A 21,686-nucleotide genomic window follows, 5' to 3' on the forward strand; every position below is an offset into this window, starting at 1 on the left:
TTCTTTGTATGTTTCAAGGTTGTGCTTCTATAAAACACTGAGCATCCTTGCACTAATGCCATTGTGCTTCTGTGTCTGTTGATTCATTTCCATTTACCTGATTAATTCTACCGAACACACAGCTGAGAGTCAAAAACAAGACTCACCATTCACACAAACAAGCAGCTCAGATGTCGAAAAGTTATTTAATTAATTAATAAATGCTCGAATCATTTTTGAGTAATGACAGTGACTGTACGTACAAAAGGAGGGGACGCATGTGAGTCGGATCTCAACGTTCACCTAAAAGAGCTGAATCAAAGAGTCGACTAACTCGCAATTGACACATCATTAGTATAAATGTAACTTACGGGTATAGCAGCATTTTTGTTTATTCTAAAGAAATCAAGCGTCCCAACACCAAGAAAACAAATTATTGTTTAATAATCTGCATTAGAAGCTTGTATAAACCAATAAATCTGGATTAAAACGCAGAGATTGATGATGGTGGTGGCTGTAGTTTGAGTCCAGCACCTGTAGGTGAGTTCAGCTGGACATTTCGTTATTGCAAAACTGAAGTGAATTAAAACATTTGTAAGAAATAAAAGTCAGCTAAAAGTAACAAAAAACCTGCTGAGTGAAGTTCTGAATACTTCTTTGGGAGAAATTCATTCCTATATGTTCAGTAACTGCTTTGTCCTGGTTGTGTGGATCCAGAGCCAATCCTGAGAACAGGTGGGAGTTTTAGCAGGTGCTATTTTTTTAATTGTAATTTATATAGATAATTAGATTGATACAGTAATTAATTTATTTTTTTTTAACCTGGAATAAGCCATCATGTGTTTTGAAAGGCTACCAGAGATGACATACAGTACTCCTAAATCATTTCCAGTGCATCTCTTGTGTTACATCAACATGAAAGAATGCATACAAAATATGAAGAGAAAAAAACATCAGTGTGATAGGTAAAGATTGCCTTTTGCACCTAGGACGTTACTGATGTTACAGAACCAGTTCATGGTGAGTGTTAATGACGTGGCATAAAGGAGGAGGCAGTGATCGTGTATGTATACATTATTTTAATTTACATTTCTTATTTTATATGAATTATTTTCAACCAAAAAAAAGCCAAAAATTTATTTTGTGTCAATTGTTGAAAATGCTATAAAATAACATTTCATTTAATTCCTTTTACCCGACCGTTAATCGAAGCTGATTGCATAGTTCCACTAATGAAGAATACTTTTAGTTGTGACCACACCTCCGTTAATCTTCCTCAGACTTAGTGTTCAGGTATCAGAGCAAAGGCACTCAGGCTTCAGGAGCAGGAAAGACTGTGCTATTTATTATGTGACAATGGGGCAGATTTCTATCATCTTTTTAGCACTAGTGCTGTTTGGTGCTGCTCTCCCAGCTCTGAGCAGTGAGTAACAATAATTTAATGGCTCAAATAATCTATTTGTACTCTGTGTGTGTGTGTGTGTGTGTGTGTGTGTGTGTGTGTCCTTTTAGTCCTTAACCATCATGTTTACGATTAGATTAAGCAAGTCCTATACTTGTAGAAGTATACGGTAGAAGTCAGATTAACGATCTAACAGCCATTCTAGTTAAGAATTTCCACGTCCAAAATTTATAATAATCACCAGGTTTTTATAAATTATTGTAAAGCTAATTATATTCCTTATCCAAGAGTGAAAAGTTTTATTTTCTCAAGTATTGTTTGATGCCTGCTTGGTTGGTGATATTAATAATCTATAATTAAGCGACTGTTAGTTTGCTGTTTATCTGTACCACTGAACAAAGCATGAGAAGAAGTGAAAGTTAGTACACTGTCTTTGTTAGGTGAAACTCACCTGGCAGGTAAGCTTAGGGTGAGGAGCATTTCCTGGGCAACGTTACATACTTTAAGTAGAGACGTATTTTTGCTGTGTGTTGGTCATAATACATTTAGACTTTTTTATTTTCTGAGAGGAAACTGAATTGATGTAAAAATCACCATGAAAATCAGTGAATTTATAATGTATATCTTTATAATCCCCTATTTTTCAACAAATATAAACTGAAATAAAAACAGAAAATTACAGAAAATTTCAAATTTGTATTCACCATGTGTCATGTCACGTGATGTCTTTATAATTACACCTTCCGGGAAGAGGAACGCAGGGTGTGTTACAGAAAATACCTCAACAAACAGCATTAAGAGGACTGAGGAGGTATCAAGACAAGTCTGGGTTATAAAAAAAAAATAGTGCCAAACTTTGAACATCCTGCAAAGCAACATTAAATCCATTATTATAAAAATTAAAAGAATAGAGAACAACTGTGACTGCCTATAGGAGACCATCTACAAAAAGTCATGTAGTTCTCCACCTATGGGCTACTTTGTATAGATTAATGACATACAATCCCAATTAAGTCCATTTCAGTTCCAGGTTCTAACACTACAAAAAATTAAATAGTTAAATGGTGGTGAAAACGCATGTACTGCATCTTCTATTAGAAATTCAACTGTCCACTTGTTTTGATTTTGATCTTTCAGACAGCAATAAGCATGATATTAAATTTTGGTCACTCTAGATACCATATCAACATTAATTAAGGCTGTTAATTAATTATGTTCACCAAACAGATGTGAAATCTACAAGATTGCTAGCTGTTACGTCAGTGAACCTCATACTGAGGTGGTGTTTTCTTTTTATTTTCTTCTCATAGGCCAGCACTCTCTGTTTTACATCTACACGGCCCTCTCTAAACCTCTCAATCTGCCCAGAATCTATGAGTTCACTGCACTGGGAATGCTGGATGACCGAGAACTCGACTACTATGACAGCAAGACTCGGGCTAAGGTTCCTAAACAGGATTGGATGAGAGAGAAGATGCCACAGGATTACTGGGAGAAAGGCCCTCAGTCCCGCAAGAGCAAAGAGCAGTGGTTTAAGGTCAACATGGACATCCTGATGGACCGTATGGGACACAGAACATCTGGTTAGTACATTTCCATTAATAATGATCTTTTTTTAATGGGAAGTGGTATTCCTTCATATTTCCCAATGTTTAGTCTCAGACAGTAATTATTTAAGACACAATAAGTCTAGTTAGTAAATTATTATAGCTAGCACTTTAGAAAATTGGTTAATAAGTTAGACAGAGTCATTATCTTCACTGTACTGTGTTCATTTTAGACCTTCATGTTCTTCAATGGAGACATGGCTGTGAGATTGATGAAGACACAGATGGGAATATTAAATTTGTGAGTGGAGTTGATGAGTACAGCTACGATGGCACTGAGTTCCTCTCCTTCAATGAGAAAAACTCGAGGTGGATTGCTCCAGTCCCAGCTGCTGAGCCGACCAAAAGGAAATGGGTTGAAGTTCACATCCTTAACCAGTTCACCAAGGGCTATCTGGAGAAAAAGTGTGTGGACTGGCTCAAAAAGTTACATTTACAAAAAAAAAGGATTAAACATCATAAATGTTTCTCTCTTTTCAGCTCCACCAGATGTACATCTGTTTGCAAAGAAATCAGTAACCCAGCAAGTTGACCCTGACCTGCCTGGCCACGGGATTCTACCCTCCAGATATCGTGATGCGTTTGAGGAAACTCAGAACTCCTCTACCTGAACATCTGGTAACATCCTCAGGAGTCAGACCCAATGGTGATGGCTCCTACCAGCTGAGGAAGAGTGTGGACATTGTGGAGGATGGCAAAGCACTGTATGATTGTTGTGTGAATCACGGCACCTTCAGAGAACCCATAATAATTGGTGAAGGTAAATGTAGTATTTTACTTACTAACAAATATTTACTACTTCCAGTTTACATGTAAAAAAAGTTTGTAATGGGTGGACGTAGTACCTCAGTTTAGAGCTTACCTTTAGTTTGATATTTTGTTTGTTTTTCTTTTGAAGCAATTCCATGCATAGACTGTACTGTACTGAAAGTTCCGAGTGTTAACATGAAGAGAGTGATCGGAGTACTAACACTGGCTGTGGTTGGCATCATTTATCTCCTTAAAAGGAGCAGAATAACCCGTGAGTACAACCACACTGATAATCACAGATGATATATACTCTATATATTAATGTATATAGTACATTGTTTCAATTTTGCCACTATAAAGATAGACTTTTAAATGTAATACTCTGGTCTTATTCTGTCACATCTATATAGAGACAGAATTCTACACACCAGAGGCTGCTGCTGATGAGGATTATAGAAACATGGGTTAAAGAAGCAAAACTCAACCAGATATAATTTTCAAGCAAAATTATTAAATAATGTAACAAGTTCACTTACCTGCTTAATATAACTGAATAGTGTCTATTGTACATTTTCAGCAATTTGGGATGGCTTCTTGAAATGGAACCGAGGGTTTTGCTTTTGTGTCAAGCACATTACAAATATTTAGCAATGTGCTGATATGATAGCAAAAATAACCCTGAGGATTCTGGTTATAAGCTGGTCTTACAAGCAGATAATGCAGTAAATTGGCTAGTGGGAGAAATAGCAATATGACTGTGACACTATACAACTGAAAACTCATTACAGTGTAATTTATTGTATTGTTTATTGTCTCCTACTTCATGATGAAAGTTATTTTTTTTTATGTTTCAGGTGGATACTACCGAAACCTGGAAACTTGGTGGCAATCCTGGTAAGCCATATTGCCTGACAGGAAATAGAACAACACCAGAACACCTGAATGGAACACCTTACCTCATCAGTCAGGTTTAATGGATGTACAGTATTACTGTTACAAATTTAAAAAACAAAACAAAAAACAACTATAACTATATAAAAAAAAAAAGTAAAATCTATACAGGAACATGTCTATCCTACATTCCAGTAAAGTAGAACAGTGGTTTTCAAAGTGGGGGCCACCAGGGGGCCTCAACAATTTGGTGTGCCCATCCCTCCCACTAGTATGTTTTCTCTTTCTCACTCTCAGACCACGACCCCCCCCCCCCACACACACACACACACATACACACACACATACGCACACACTATCAATTCCTAATGTAATGTTAAAGATCTTAAAGATGTAAGATGTATCTTAAAGATGTAAGATGTAATTATTAATATAAAAAAAATGGGGATATATTTAGAAGTCTGTATTTTTAATGTGTTTTAAAGACATCTTGTAAAAGGGAGGCCTCGGTCAAATGTTAATGCCATTTGGGGGACCTTGCCCTGGAAAAGTTTGGGAACCCCTGAAGTAGAAAACAGTTTTGCGTAGTGCCTCAATGTACTTCCAGCTCTCTACACCAAGCGAGTACAATGGAAATGAGTTTTCCCAAGACTGTTTTAAAATGCAGTGTGAACTGTATGTTCTGTGCTTGATAGACCTTAAGCCTGATGACAGGGAGCAGATAAGATTTATATTATCACGGCTTACCAGTAAAGCATGCAAATGACTGAAAGCCAGGACACTCGGGCCTGGAAAACAGTTTTCCATCAGTGAGCCTCCCCTGAAAATTTTTGAGGTTACAGCCTATGGAAGCTTCATGGACAGTTGGGCCAACATAGTTTACCCCTGCGAGAGAGAACGACTGGAGACAGAGGGAGAACGGAGGCCTCTCCAGCCCAGGCCATGACCAATAAAGTGGCTTCTTCTGTCTAGTCCAGTCCATTTCCTCCTGACTTCCGTGAGGAGATCATTGCTGTATTAGGGAGTTAGGAGAGGGCCTCAGGAAAGGAGGTAGATATCAGCGGGGATAACCGATAGAGACAGACAGATGCTCGTTGAGGCCTAAGAAGGGAGTCAGGGTCAAGACACACAAACCTGTGTGAAACCTTTTTTTGTAAAAGAAACCTTGTCGTCATGAAACCTTTTCAAGAAAAACAACTAACTGCGCATGCTCCACAAATTTAAGATAACGCACAGCCATGAATATTTAATTGTGGCAAAAGAAGATTGGTCTATTTCAACGAGGAAAAGCAAAACCTCACCTACAAATACTATGCTGTGAAGAAAGGTATATAAAGACATGTTTGTGGCTTAATTGGCTGAACTGTTCAATGTTAATGCTGTAGAGATGGAGATGGAGATTAATCTTCAAAATCATATCCAGCTGAAATCTCAGCAACATTCACAACATTTCTGGATTCTGGTAGACCCAGAAAACTACAAGAACATTCACCAAGCTGCCCTCAAAGCATCTGATTTATTTGGATCTACAGACCTTTGTGAAGCAGCGTTTTCTGATATGAACGTGATCGAATCTAAGTTCAGATGAACATTTAAATGATTGCGTAAGCGTGAACCTAAGTGCATACACACCAGCATATACCTCTCTTGTGGAATCAATGCCGTGTCAGTCAGCTCATTAACTGTAAATAAGTGTGAATGCACATCATGTCAGACTTGTGCCCCATCATGCATTTTTCTCATGTACCATGCACTCTCATTCATGTGGTATACATTTTAGTTCAGAATGCAGGACAACATTTGAAATGCTACTGCTGTTTATATTCCAGTTAATTTAGCTTGGACTTTCATTAATGTATATATGTAAACAACCGTATAGTTCTGTGTAGACAATTGTAACAAAGTGTGCTGTTCTCCATAAAGAACTGTACTCTCTGATTCTGCTTTCTTCTCTGACTCCTGCAGGTGTAGATCAGTTTGTTCATTTGAGAGTTATGATACATTATGTGAAAGATTGTAAGTATTGTATGACCTGAGTAGCTCTCAGACACTTTCTTTTTTTTTGAAAATAGCTCTCAATTGAAAAAAGGTTGGAGCCTCCTGCTGTAAAGTCTGAGACTGCCATCTAGTGGTAGCTGCTTTTCTCAGGCACAAGTGTGTGTGTGTGCGTGTGTGTGTGTGTGCGTGCGTGTGTGTGTGTGTGCGTGTGTGTGTGCGTGTGTGTGTGTGTGTGGGTGGGTGGATCGGGAGATATTCGGTGTAAACCGTGCAAGACAAACAGAAAGAGAGTCTCCAAAATCCAAATGAACCGAACAGAATCGACTCAGAAAAGAAGTCACTGAATGCACGTGTGAATTTCATCCCATATCTGAACCCTGAGTACTTTTCCACAAATTTAAGAAAACGAAGTGTTAGGTTGTGCCCCGCTCTCCTCTGCTTACATTCTCAGACTTATATATGCGAGTCGCATCTCAATGTTGATCTAAAATAGCTGACTCAAAGAGCCGACTCAAAGAGCCGACTCGTTCGCAAACGACACAGCGTCTGTAGAAACTGGTGTAGAACGTTTGGGCGTGTATCTGATGGTGTATCCATTTCCATGAATCCTCTCAATGCGCAGGAAGCAGCGGATTAAAAACTCCAGGATAAGAGTGCTGTGTAAAACCGTGAATCTGCAGTGAATCATGAGCGGTGTGATGAAGGTGCTGGCTGTAGTTTGTGTTCTCCTCATGGTGGGACTTCCAGCTCTAGGAGGTGAGTTCAGCTGGACATTACTGCACTGACAATAACAATAGTTACTGAAGAATCAATATGGACATGTAGGGACAGCAAATAGAACAGGTTTGCTGTCAAATAGCAAAGATAAACATATGAATAGTTTCTGTTATTATCAGCAATTCAAATAATCTAAACTGTTATCGAGTTATAAAGTCAGTTTAAAAGTGTTATAAAGTGTGTTAACACCAAACAAAAAAGTGTTAGGAAACACCAAAAATCAAAATTAATGTTATTTTCACAATGTCTGTGCACGGCTCTGAACGTCAAACATCAACGCCACATTTCATGGTTCGTTTTCAAAAATTCAGTTAGTTTATATCTGTTCTTTGTGTTTATTTATTCTGACTTTATTCATCTCCATGTATGCAGCATTTAGAAATGGTTTAGTGATTATATTTTGATCTTTTTGAACATTATGTCTACATTTAATTGGTGTATTTCCTGTTTTGTTAAAATCTGTGATTTCCTGTACAAGGATGTGAGTGAGACGTGACACTGGACTTTTAGTTCTCTGTGTGGTGTTCATCTGAACTGCTAACAGTTTAAGACACAATTTACCCTTGGTATTTTTTAATCAGTGTTGAGTGTTAGAATTACATTGAAAACTTTGTGTAGTTAAATAAAAACACATAAAAGAATTACTTTTTAACAATCATGGGTTTTACATAAGATCTTGGGGGAAACATAATATTATAGGTCACTGTCCAGGGGCTACTGGGAGGCTGTGTACCATATGATATATGCGTATCTTTTCTTTATGAAATCAAAGTAAAGTATGTTTGGGAAAAAAAAATTAATAATTTTTCTTCTTAATGGGAGGTCCAGGGTTCTGCCTAGAAGAACCAGGGTAGATGGTTTTGGATCATACATTTAGATGCAAGGATAACATTAGAAGACATTAAAAATGAAACATATAAAGCACCCACTGTTGTGGATAAAAATGACATGAAATAAACATGAGGGAGACCTAGTATGAGTAATATGTAATTTTATTGATAATTCACAGGACTGGTGGGTGCGTAATCTTGAGGAGAGCGGTAGGGGGAAGAAAATGGGGTGTGTCCTGGGGACATGGGATAGTCAGCAAAGGTGAAATAAGAAGACCACTGAGAGTAGGGCGAACTGACAGGTCAGAAGAGGGATGAATGGTCAGAGCCCAAATCAGAGAAGGTGACATCTTCCTCAGACTGAAATCTGGAGGGAGGTTCTGTCTGTGTAGAGGCGTCAGTACACACATTCACGGGGTGGATTCTGTATTGGAGAGGGGGGGGAACCCCGCATTTCCATTTCCAGAGGGGGTGCTGCGAAGAACGTTAAGTAGCACCATGATGTCAGCAGTGAGATGCGCGGGCTGATAGAGAGTGTCCAGATCCAGATCCAGACGGGCACCTAGACACACAGAAGCGGTATTAGGCGGATATTGACGAATTGGATTCACACTTTAAGATCTTTTAAGAGTAACACACTATGGTTTATTAGTCAAAAAGTCAAAAAGAAGTATAAGAGCTGAGGAGTGCAAACACACACACACACACACACACACACACACACTCTCATACAGTCAAGGACGGGCATGTAGACATAACACACACACACACACACACACACACACACTCTCTCTGTCTCTCTCTCTCTCCCACACATAACATTATAACTTTATAAGAATAGTAAAAAGGAGTATTAAGATATTATAAGGGTAATATCTTATGATAATAAAATATATACTCTTTATAAAATACTCTTTATAAACAGTAGTAGGATATGTAGGATAGTAGAAGGGTAATATAATGATATTATGAAGTAGGAAGTACAGTAAACCAAGCAGTATAACTACATATAAAATAGAGATATAGAGCAAATATGAAAATAAATTATAAACCAGAAATACAGAAAAATGTAACTTACTCATAATTCAGATGGTGAAGATTCTTGTCTCGCAAGGAAGGCCGTAATTTTAAGAGAAAACCATGAGGAGCCATTTATAAGGGTAGCTGAGTCAAGCTGCCCCTGCGAGATAAGAGTGAGACCAAGGTCTCTCTAAATTGTTTTGTCTCTCTCCACTTTTGAACCTAATGGTAAATTGGAAAGGCCTCTTTCAGAACCTAATCTTAATGTAGATGAGCTCTTTTTTAACCCTATTGGTATTGATATCATAGTCTTTCTGAAATATATTGGTTATCTACTGTGTAAATACAGTATAAATACTGGAGCTTGAGCTCCAGGTGTCAGATCACTTCTGAGAATTCTCATCGGTGTGGATCTCGTGTGTTGGAACGGAACCAATAAATCTGGACCCTTGCTCCTTCTCACTCACGGCTGGTGTCTTTTTTCTATCTCCAACTGGGTTCAGAGGTAGATGTGAGTATTTGCTTCTATGTTGAATTTTAAGTGTTTTTGGGTAATAGGCTAAATTTGAGCCAGCACCACCCAGAGCACAGTAAGGGAAAAAAAGACAGAGGCCATCGCCTAGGAATAGAGAAGGACCACATGCACTCGCACTCGTGACTCAGGAAAAGGAGAAGAGCAGATGCAGGTGGAAGTTTCACTAAAAAAAAACTCAGGGGCCCATCAGAAAGACATAAGTGAAAAAGGTGTGCAGAATTGTGATAAGGGTACTGCCTAAAGGTACATGGATGCTTTAATTGTATATAAGACACATTGTAAATGATTGTATTTTGTTGCATGTTTCACTTTGAGTGAGGCGTGTAACCCTGGGCCCAGCTGGGTTCATTTTGCTGTCTTGCTGACTGCTGAATAAACCTGCTTCTTCTGAATCCAGTCTCCATGAGTTCTACTATGTTATTTCTAGGGATGCACCGAATGTTCGGCAACCAAAATTAATGTTGACAACCGTGACATTGTTTACTGTGGACACGTGCGTTTGTTTTGTTTCTGTTCCAGAGTATTCTGTCATGTCGCGAGACGTAAGGGAGTAGAGTACAGAAGCAGGTAAAGACGAATTTATTTAAGGGAACATAACATTAACGACGTATCTAACTCTACTATATCTACTATAATACTCGGCGAGGTGTACAGGGGCGCGAGCGGTACATATCCCCAATATAATCAACCCTATAGAACCCAATAGAACCAGTTTCTGCACTCTTTTTAATGCACTTTTTAATGCACTTTTAGTTGTAGTCTACAGAGTGTTCCATTCTTTCAGCAGTCAGTTACAGGCCTAACATCGGCTATTCAAGGGGCTCAAAGATGACCACATCACAATATTTTTATTTTACTCATTTATTTATTTAAAGTTATATTGTGCCTTGTTGGTAGCCTGTGCCTGCTGGAATGAAAAAAATGTTCAGAGTTAAATAAATATTTTGAAATTGTAGTTTTTGTAATTGATTTTTTTCTTTGAAAAGCAAGACAAAATAGTAAAAAGCATACTTTGTCTATTTAATTTATGCAATGGTGAAAAAATGTCAAAATAAATGGAAAAAAAACGTGTTCGGTATTCGAAGTTTTTAATTATATTTAAGAATTTTCATTTCGTTGCATCCTTAGTTATTTCTCTAAAAATACAAGTCAGATTTGCTTAATTAAGTTCATCGTTTAAGTTTGTGAGCTAGCAGGGCCAGTGCAGGCTGAAGTGGCCCAAAATTTCCTGCAAGATTAAAGGCTCAGGAAACCTTTGCAGGTGTTTGGAGTTAATTATCTGATTAGAGTCTTCTCAGGTCGACATTTCTGTATTATAAATTCTTTATTGTAATATTTTGAGATACTGGGTTTTTAATTTCCGTGAGCTGTAAGCCGTAATCATCAAGATTAAAACAAAAAAAGGCTTAAAATATTTCACTGTATGTGTAATGAATCTAGATGATATGAAAGTTCCACTTTTTGAGTTGAATTGATTCCAAACTTTTGAATGCTAATGTAGATAGTGTATATAAACAGTGAATATAGAAAGTCTACACACCTGTTAAAGTTGCAGGATTTTGTAATGTATACAAAACTATCCGAAACTATTGGAACGAAATGGCCAATGCAAGGCCAATTTTGCTATACACTGAAGACATTTTGGTTTGAGGACAAAAGATAAATATGAGATGATAGCTCAAGTGATCAAAAATATTGGAACATGTGACTGACAGGTGTGCCTTGTTAGATTTATGGGAGAAAAGCAAGCCATTCAGAAGCTGAGAAAAGAGGGAAAGTCAGGGGAAAATGATGGTCAGGGAAAACAGAAAAACCCATAATAAGATTGAAAACAGGAATTCTGGGAGTGAGGGCTAGCACAAGTTAGCTGCCGATGGTCCAGGAGGATACTGCTGTTTTTATGATTTCCTTGTGTTTATTGTGTTTTATTTTATTCAGCTGTTTTGACTGTTTTATTGTCGTAACTTTGTAATATAAACGAAAGTCCTGCCTATCTGATATCTTGGAAATGTTGTTCCTGGAGTTGTCTGACTGATTGCTCAGTTCTCCCGCTGAGCTCTGAGTGGGACCATGAGGATCACTAAGCTGCCTACTCGGATCGCGTTTGTCTGGATTTTCCTTTCTTCTGTTTTTCACCCTGTGATTTTACTTCACCAATATACAGCGGCAGAACTGTTCCCGACCTTCTGGTCTTCCAATCCTCATCCCTCAAAGAAATATCAACGGGCCGTGGACCACAGCGGGCTAGCAAAGCTAGCCAGGACAGCCGACACGAATACTGATAAGAATGATCTTACTTTTGGATTATGGAACATTCGATCACTGTCCAACAAAGGTCCTATTGTGTATTATTTGCTCTCAGACCATAAGTTTGACTTTCTCTGTCTGACTGAGACGTGGCAAAGTAATGACTTCTCTCAACTTAATCATTCTGCTCCCCCAGGCTATGTTTACACCTGCAAACCCTGTGCCTTGGGCCGAGGTCAGGGTTTAGCAATATTATATAATGAGAAGTGGAACATCTCAGACATACCTCTGCCAGATTATACTTCATTTGAATCTATTGCTCTGCAAATTAATGAGTCAATTCCTACGATTATTGCTACTGTATACCGTGCCCCCCAGGCCAATTCTGTTTTTCTACAAGAACTTTCTGAGTTTTTAACTTCTCTGTGTTCATTGTCTCCTAATGTGATTTTGCTTGGGGATTTTAATATTCATATTGATAATTCCGGTAGTGTATCTACGAGGGATTTTTTTATCATGCCTAGACCACTTTTGCTTACAACAATTTATTAATTCTCTACCCATTTATAAGGTCGTAAGGCTGGATCTTGTGTGAAAACATACAAGCTCATCCGTGAAACATGGTGGAGGTAGTGTCATGGCTTGGGCTTGCATGGCTGCTTCTGGAACATTCTCACTGATCTTTATTGATGATGGAACTCATGATGGTAGCAGCAGATTGACTTCAGAAGAAATGCATCCAAATGAATCAGGAGGAACTTCATCATGCAGCAAGACAGCGATCCAAAACACACTTCCACCTCAACACAGGACTTCATCAGGGGGAAAGTGGAAGGTTTTAGACTGGACAAGTCAATCACCAGACCTTCACCCAACTGATCAGCACCTCACCTCCTGAAGAGGAGACTGAAGGGAGAAACCCCCCGAAACACACAACTACTGAAAGAAGCTGCAGGAGAAACCTGGAGAAGCTTCACAGAACAAGAAACCAGCAGTTTGGTGTCAGTGAGTCGCAGGAGTGATGCAGTTATTGCAAGCCTATCTGTTCCTATAGATTTGCTCACCTAAAAATTGGGTGGTCTGTTTTAAGTTGTTTAACACATCTAGCTGTAAATATCAGGAAATTAATGCTGAAATACGGATCTGTCTATCATCTCATATCCATCTTTTGATCTCAGACACAAATGTCTTCGGTGTATAACGAAAACAAGAGAACTGGCTTTGCTGTTCCAATACAGAGGAGAGTGCATATAATGTATAATGTGTACTCACTATTCACTTTATTAGGAACACCTGTTCATTCATTCAGTTATCTAATCAGCCAATCATGTGGCAGCAGGTCAATGCATAAAATCATGCACATACAGGTCAACAGCTTCAGATAACGTTCACATCAAACATCTGAATTGGGAAAAGTGTGATCTCTGTGACTTTAACTGTGGCATGGTTGTGGGTACCAGATGGGCTGGTTTGAGTATTTCAGAAACTGCTGATCTCCTGGAATTTTCACACATAACAGTCTCTGGAGTTTATACAGAATGGTGGAGGTTAATTGGGAACAGGTCAGTAACATTATTGGGTATACGAAGAGGATCTTAGAGGATGAAGGCGGAGTCTTTCAGAAGTAAAGATGGGCAGAGATTCAGCAATCTGCGAAAAACTGCATCTATAATTTGTGGAACAGTTTCAGAATAATATTCCTCAACGTAAAATTGTGAAGACTATGAATATCTCATCATCTACAGTACATAATATCATCAAAAGATTCCGAATATCTGGAGAAAACTCTGCGTGTAAGGGACGAGGGTGAAAATCAATATTACATGCCCGTGATCTTTGGGCCCTCAGGCGGCACTGCATTAAAATCAGTCCTGATTCTGTAATGGAAATCACTGCATGGGATCAGAAACACCTCCAGAACTCATCGTCTGTGAACACAGTTCTCCGTGACATCCACAAACACTGGTTACAGCTCTATCATGCACAGAAGAAACCGTATGTGAACATGATCCAGAAACACTGCAGTCTTCTCTCAGCCAAAGCTCATTTAAAATGAACCGAGGGAACCTGGGAAACTGTTCTGTGGTCAGATGAATCCAAATTTGAAATTCTTTTTGGAAACCATGGACACCACGTCCCCTAAACTAAAGAGGACTAAAGAGGAGAGGAACCATCCGGCTTTTTATCAGCGCTTAGTTCAAAAGCCTGCATCTCTGATGGTATGGGGGTGCATTAGTGCCTATGGAACGGGCAGCTTGCACATCTGGAAAGGCACCATCAGTGCTGAAAGGTATATACAGGTTTTAGAGCAACATCTGCTTCCATCCAGATTCCATTCCATCTTTACTTCTTCGAGACTCCGCCTCTCTAAGATCCTCTTTTATCCCCAATCATCTTACTGACCTGCTGCCAATTAACCTCCAGCTGTTTCTTTTTAGTAACACTTACTTTTCCAGCCTTGTGTTGCCCCTGTCCCAACATTTTTTGAGACGTGTCGCGGCCACCAAATTCAAAATTACCTTATTTTCCCTTAAAATGGTACATTTTTTCAGTCTGCACATTTGATATATTTTCTGTGTTCTATTGTGAATAACATACAGGTTTATGAGATTTGCAAATCAATACATTCTGTTTTTGCTTACATTTTACACAGCGTCCCAACTGTTTTGTAATTGTGGTTGTATATAATAAATAAAAATGTATAAAATATTATGTTTTATTAAAAATGTATCAATCTAATTTAGAAAATATTTCATACTAGTTCACTGTATATTTGATTAAAATTCTAGCGCATGCATGTTTCATCCAGGTGAGCACTCTCTGTTTTACATCTACACGGCCCTCTCTAAACCTCTCAATCTGCCTGGGATCTATGAGTTCATTGCTATGGGAATGCTCAATGATCAAGTTATCGACTACTATGACAGCAAGACTCAGGCTAAGGTTCCTAAACAGGACTGGATGAGAGAGAAGATGCCACAGGATTACTGGGAGAAAGGCACTCAGTCCCGCAAGAGCAAAGAGCAGTGGTTTAAGGTCAACATGGACATCCTGATGGAACGTATGGGACACAATAAATCTGGTGAGTAAATGTTCATTATAGATAATTGTATTTTAAAAAGTGGCAGGAGGGTCAGACACTATCTTCACTACATTTCAGACCTTCATGTTCTTCAATGGAGACATGGCTGTGTGGTTGATGAAGACACAGATGGGAATATTAAATTTGTGAGTGGAGTTGATGAGTACAGCTACGATGGCACTGAGTTCCTCTCCTTCGATGAGAAAAACTCGAGGTGGATTGCTCCAGTCCCAGCTGCTGAGCCGACCAAAAGGAAATGGGATGATGTGCCCATCCTTAACCAGTACACCAAGGGCTATCTGGAGAAAGAGTGTGTGGACTGGCTCAAAAAGTTCATGGAGTATGGAAAAGAAACATTGAGAAATAAGTGTAGGTACCCAAATGATTTTATTGCATTTATTTACAGTTACTAAAATCAGAAGAAAAACAAAACATGTCCCACTTTTTTCAGCTCTACCAGGTGTGCATGTATTTGTGAAGAAAACACTGACTAGCTCCAGCAAGTTGACCCTGACCTGCCTGGTCACAGACTTCTACCCTCGAGGTGTCGAGGTGCGAGTGAGGAAGTTCCAAAAGTCCCTACCTGAACATCTGGTAACTTCCTCAGGAATAAGACCCAATGGTGACGGCACCTACCAGCTGAGGAAGAGTGTGGAGATCATGGAGGATGAACAAGCACAGTACGATTGCTTTGTGACCCACAGCTCCATCAGTGAATCAATAGATATGAAATTGGGTAAGTGTTGCACTTGGATTACTGAGAACTGTTTTACCACTTAAAGTTTAAAATAAATATTTATTCAATAAAAAGCAGCAAAGAATAAAATGAAACATGTTGTCAGATGTTTTCAGTGAGCTCTGCTTGAATCTCATTCTGGTGAATTAGCAAGATTGGTGGGGTCCACTGTTAATCCCAATCCCCCACCTCACTCATCCCAACCCCCTCCTCTACTGATCTTAATCCCATCCCTCACTCATCCCAACCCCCTCCTCTACTGATCTCATTCCCATCTCTCACTCATCCCAACCCCCTCCTCTACTGATCTCATTCCCATCCCTCACTCATCCCAACCCCCTCCTCTACTGATCTCATTCCCATCCCTCACTCATCCCAACCCCCTCCTCTACTGATCTCAATCCCATCCCTCACTCATCCCAACCCCCTCCTCTACTGATCTCAATCCCATCCCTCACTCATCCCAACCCCCTCTGCTACTGATCTCATTCCCATCCCTCACTCATCCCAGCCCCCTCCTCTACTGATCTTAATCCCATCCCTCACTCATCCCAGCCCCCTCCTCTACTGATCTCAATCCCATCCCTCACTCATCCCAACCCCCTCCGCTACTGATCTTAATCCCATCCCTCACTCATCCCAGCCCCCTCCTCTACTGATCTCATTCCCATCCCTCACTCATCCCAACCCCCTCCTCTACTGATCTCAATCCTCTCTTTTTCTCTCTCTGTGTTTTTCTTTGAAGATACATGTCTAAAACCTGAGGATCTGAGAGCTGTTATTTTGTGATTGCTTGATGACAGCTGAACCAGTTCATATTTTTCCAGCATGACAACTCCAAAAGTATATAAAGAATATCTCATCTACAGTACATAATATCATCAAAAGATTCCGAATATCTGGAGAAAACTCTGTGTGTAAGGGACGAGGGTGAAAATCAGTATTACATGCCCGTGATCTTTGGGCCCTCAGGTGGCACTGCATTAAAATCAGTCCTGATTCTGTAATGGAAATCACTGCATGGGATCAGAAACACCTCCAGAACTCATCGTCTGTGAACACAGTTCTCCGTGACATCCACAAACACTGGTTACAGCTCTATCATGCACAGAAGAAGCCGTATGTGAACATGATCCAGAAACACCGCAGTCTTCTCTCAGCCAAAGCTCATTTAAAATGGACCGAGGGAACGTGGGAAACTGTTCTGTGGTCAGATGAATCCATATTTGAAATTCTTTTTGGAAACCATGGACACCACGTCCTCTAAACTAAAGAAGACTAAAGAGGAGAGGGACCATCCGGCTTTTTATCAGCGCTTAGTTCAAAAGCCTGCATCTCTGATGGTATGTGAGTGCATTAGTGCCTATGGAATGGGCAGCTTGCACATCTGGAAAGGCACCATCAGTGCTGAAAGGTATATACAGGTTTTAGAGCAACATCTGCTTCCATCCAGATTCCATCCCATCTTTACTTCTTCGAGACTCTGCCTCTCTAAGATCCTCTTTTATCCCCAATCATCTTACTGACCTGCTGCCAATTAACCTCCAGCTGTTTCTTTTTAGTAACACTTACTTTTCCAGCCTTGTGTTGCCCCTGTCCCAACATTTTTTGAGACGTGTCGCCGCCATCAAATTCAAAATTACCTTATTTTCCCTTAAAATGGTACATTTTTTCAGTCTGCACATTTGATATATTTTCTGTGTTCTATTGTGAATAACATACGGGTTTATGAGATTTGCAAATCAATACATTCTGTTTTTACTTACATTTTACACAGTGTCCCAACTGTTTTGGAATTGTGGTTGTATATAATAAATAAAAATGTATAAAATATTATGTTTTATTAAAAATGTATCAATCTAATTTAGAAAATATTTCATACTAGTTCACTGTATATTTGATTAAAATTCTAGCGCATGCATGTTTCATCCAGGTGAGCACTCTCTGTTTTACATCTACACGGCCCTCTCTAAACCTCTCAATCTGCCTGGGATCTATGAGTTCATTGCTATGGGAATGCTCAATGATCAAGTTATCGACTACTATGACAGCAAGACTCAGGCTAAGGTTCCTAAACAGGACTGGATGAGAGAGAAGATGCCACAGGATTACTGGGAGAAAGGCACTCAGTCCCGCAAGAGCAAAGAGCAGTGGTTTAAGGTCAACATGGACATCCTGATGGAACGTATGGGACACAATAAATCTGGTGAGTAAATGTTCATTATAGATAATTGTATTTTAAAAAGTGGCAGGAGGGTCAGACACTATCTTCACTACATTTCAGACCTTCATGTTCTTCAATGGAGACATGGCTGTGTGGTTGATGAAGACACAGATGGGAATATTAAATTTGTGAGTGGAGTTGATGAGTACAGCTACGATGGCACTGAGTTCCTCTCCTTCGATGAGAAAAACTCGAGGTGGATTGCTCCAGTCCCAGCTGCTGAGCCGACCAAAAGGAAATGGGATGATGTGCCCATCCTTAACCAGTACACCAAGGGCTATCTGGAGAAAGAGTGTGTGGACTGGCTCAAAAAGTTCATGGAGTATGGAAAAGAAACATTGAGAAATAAGTGTAGGTACCCAAATGATTTTATTGCATTTATTTACAGTTACTAAAATCAGAAGAAAAACAAAACATGTCCCACTTTTTTCAGCTCTACCAGGTGTGCATGTATTTGTGAAGAAAACACTGACTAGCTCCAGCAAGTTGACCCTGACCTGCCTGGTCACAGACTTCTACCCTCGAGGTGTCGAGGTGCGAGTGAGGAAGTTCCAAAAGTCCCTACCTGAACATCTGGTAACTTCCTCAGGAATAAGACCCAATGGTGACGGCACCTACCAGCTGAGGAAGAGTGTGGAGATCATGGAGGATGAACAAGCACAGTACGATTGCTTTGTGACCCACAGCTCCATCAGTGAATCAATAGTTATGAAATTGGGTAAGTGTTGCACTTGGATTACTGAGAACTGTTTTACCACTTAAAGTTTAAAATAAATATTTATTCAATAAAAAGCAGCAAAGAATAAAATGAAACATGTTTTCAGTGAGCTCTGCTTGAATCTCATTCTGGTGAAGTAGCAAGATTGGTGGGTTCCACTGTTAATCCCAATCCCCCACCTCACTCATCGCAACCCCTTCCGCTACTGATCTCATTCCCATACCTCACTCATCCCAACCCCCTCCTCTACTGATCTCATTCCCATCCCTCACTCATCCCAACCCCCTCCTCTACTGATCTCAATCCCATCCCTCACTCATCCCAACCCCCTCCTCTACTGATCTCAATCCCATCCCTCACTCATCCCAACCCCCTCCGCTACTGATCTCATTCCCATCCCTCACTCATCCCAGCCCCCTCCTCTACTGATCTTAATCCCATCCCTCACTCATCCCAACCCCCTCCTCTACTGATCTCAATCCCATCCCTCACTCATCCCAACCCCCTCCGCTACTGATCTCATTCCCATCCCTCACTCATCCCAGCCCCCTCCTCTACTGATCTTAATCCCATCCCTCACTCATCCCAACCCCCTCCTCTACTGATCTCAATCCCATCCCTCACTCATCCCAACCCCCTCCTCTACTGATCTCAATCCCATCCCTCACTCATCCCAACCCCCTCCGCTACTGATCTCATTCCCATCCCTCACTCATCCCAGCCCCCTCCTCTACTGATCTTAATCCCATCCCTCACTCATCCCAACCCCCTCCGCTACTGATCTTAATCCCATCCCTCACTCATCCCAGCCCCCTCCTCTACTGATCTTAATCCCATCCCTCACTCATCCCAACCCCCTCCTCTATTAATCTCAATCCTCTCTTTTTCTCTCTCTGTGTTTTTCTTTGAAGATACACGTCTAAAACCTGAGGATCTGAGAGCTGTTATTTTGTGATTGCTTGATGACAGCTGAACCAGTTCATATTTTTCCAGCATGGCAACTCCAAAAGTATACAGCAGTGAAATGTTTAAAATGTTGAGTCCACAACTGTTCATGTGAAAATTTGTATCATCTAATTAATTTCATTTAAACTTAATCACTTCTTTAAATGTAATTACTGCTGTTTAGTTTGTGTTTATTCTGTGTTTGTTACACAATACTTTTGCATATTGTGGCATAAAAAATATAAACGCAATCGTTCGGCCCTGAAGATGAAAGAGAAAAAAAATGTGTGTGTGTGTATGATATAAGATATTTTTTTTCATTTGACACCTTCTCATTGTTTGATCTCTTTTTTATATATAAATAAATCATTTGTATGATGGACTGAGCTCACTTCCGGGATGTAGTTCCATCTTGCACCACATGTTTCTGGGATAGACCCTGAATCCCACCATCACTCTGACCAGGAGAAAGAAGTATCTGAAGATTTAATCATAATAATAATTCTAAGTGTAATGTGGTGGCTGTCCTCATCTCCATTATAATCTTTGTAAAACTGAATTTTACTTTCACATTCTGTCTTTCTTTGTTATCCATAAATAAAAAAACGTATTATCATACTCTGCACACCCTATTGTGGCTCATTGCTGTATTAGGTGGCGGTTGTTGTCAAACATACACTGACCAGCTATAACATTAAAACTGCCTGCCTAATATTGTGTAGGTCCCCCATGTGCCACCAAAACAGCTCTGACCCGTCGAGGCACGGACTCCACAAGACCTCTGAAGGTGTGCTGTGGTACCTGGCACCGAGACGTTACCAGCAGATCCTTTAAGTCCTGTAAGTTATGAGGTGGGGCCTCCCTGTCCATCATATCCCACAGACACTCGATGGATTGAGATCTGGGGAATATAGAGGCCGAGTCAACACCTTGAACTCTGTCATGTTCCTCAAACCGTTCCTGAAATTTTTTTTACAGTGTGTCAGGGAGCATTATCCTGCTGAAAGAGACCGCTGCCGTTCGGGAATACCGTTACCATGAGGGGGGTTTTAATGTTATGGTTGATCGGTGTATTTAACAGTTTCTTTATTTGCAAAGCTGCATGGTTGTTTTGAACAATAGTTCAAAGACTTTTGTTATTAGACTGACTATAGAAAGCTTCACAGAAAATTGGATATGTTCTATTGTGAATAACATACAGGTTTATGAGATTTGCAAATCATAGCATTCTGTTTTTGTTTACATTTTACACAGCGTCCCAACTTTTTTGTCATTTGTGTTGTATGACATTATTTCATATTAATTAAAATTAAGAAATGCTTTACTGACATATCATAATTTATCTTGTATTATTTTTTAAAAAAAAATAAAATAAAACATTAAATCAGATTAAATTGTTAGAGGGGGATTTTACGCTGCCATACGGTCATGTTACAACCATTTCACTACTCTTCTTTCCCGTTAAATAATGACAAGTTTTATCAATAAAACAAGACCACATATTTGTACCAGACATTTGTCAAATTAATATGAAAAAATACAAATGTTTTGAGCCCTAAATACTTTTCCACTAACTTGAGGACTCAAGAAGTGTCAGGTTGTGCCCTGCTCTCCCCTGATCATATTCAGATATTTGCGTCAACACTCTAATTTCTACTGAACATTACCACCATGCTCATGTTCCACCAGCTCTATCCTTCACCATCAGCCTCTACCCAGAAACTGCTGACGTCACACTGCTTGTTTACTTTCTATTCGTGAGGCTCAAAATTTCCTCAAAAAGACTGAAGGCCGCAACACGCAGCAAGCACATTAAAAACATCATCATCAGCTCAGATCAGTTTCTCTGGACTAAACCCACGAGTCTGAAGAAGAAGATGATCGAGGTGATGATTATAATGATGAAGATGATCACTGTCCCACAAAAACAAACAGTTAAAGCTGT

General features: G+C 39.7%; 2 protein-coding genes, 1 long non-coding RNA gene and 1 pseudogene across 4 annotated transcripts in view; 3 read left to right on the forward strand and 1 right to left on the reverse strand.

The window, feature by feature from the left end:
- The window catches only part of LOC128618094 (major histocompatibility complex class I-related gene protein-like), a 48,781-nt gene that overhangs the window by 9,451 nt on the left and 17,644 nt on the right, over nt 1–21,686 (forward strand). The window lies entirely within an intron of this gene.
- On the forward strand, nt 1,336–7,310 carry LOC128618364 (major histocompatibility complex class I-related gene protein-like; annotated as a pseudogene).
- LOC128618093 (major histocompatibility complex class I-related gene protein) lies at nt 6,931–20,359 on the forward strand. Of its 2 annotated transcripts, XM_053641497.1 has the most exons (9): nt 7,300–7,383; nt 10,309–10,356; nt 14,826–15,118; nt 15,197–15,487; nt 15,570–15,854; nt 17,788–18,060; nt 18,139–18,429; nt 18,512–18,796; nt 19,708–20,359. In XM_053641497.1, exons 3-9 carry the CDS (start codon nt 14,833–14,835, stop codon nt 19,749–19,751), a joined length of 1,755 nt encoding a protein of 584 aa, XP_053497472.1. In that variant the 5' UTR covers nt 7,300–7,383; nt 10,309–10,356; nt 14,826–14,832; the 3' UTR covers nt 19,752–20,359. The 2 variants fall into 2 exon arrangements, with proteins under 2 accessions (XP_053497470.1, XP_053497472.1); XM_053641495.1 differs by lacking the exon at nt 10,309–10,356 and having other exon boundaries at nt 6,931–7,383; nt 14,846–15,118.
- LOC128618097 (uncharacterized) lies at nt 8,379–9,962 on the reverse strand. Its single transcript, XR_008387682.1, has 2 exons — nt 9,313–9,962; nt 8,379–8,796 (listed from the first exon to the last, which is right to left on the reverse strand). It is a non-coding gene; the product is annotated as an uncharacterized LOC128618097 (long non-coding RNA).

This window comes from Ictalurus furcatus, chromosome 14 (genome assembly GCF_023375685.1).
Source record: "Ictalurus furcatus strain D&B chromosome 14, Billie_1.0, whole genome shotgun sequence".
Taxonomy (NCBI): domain Eukaryota; kingdom Metazoa; phylum Chordata; class Actinopteri; order Siluriformes; family Ictaluridae; genus Ictalurus; species Ictalurus furcatus.

Bases quoted from the DNA above. Each gene is read 5' to 3' on its own strand.
- LOC128618093 (XM_053641495.1), top strand. From the start codon at position 7,314: ATGAGCGGTGTGATGAAGGTGCTGGCTGTAGTTTGTGTTCTCCTCATG. The intron at 15,855-17,787 runs GTAAGTGTTGCA...TGTTTCATCCAG, and splicing joins ATCAATAGATATGAAATTGG to GTGAGCACTCTCTGTTTTAC. The intron at 18,430-18,511 runs GTAGGTACCCAA...CACTTTTTTCAG, and splicing joins AGAAACATTGAGAAATAAGT to CTCTACCAGGTGTGCATGTA.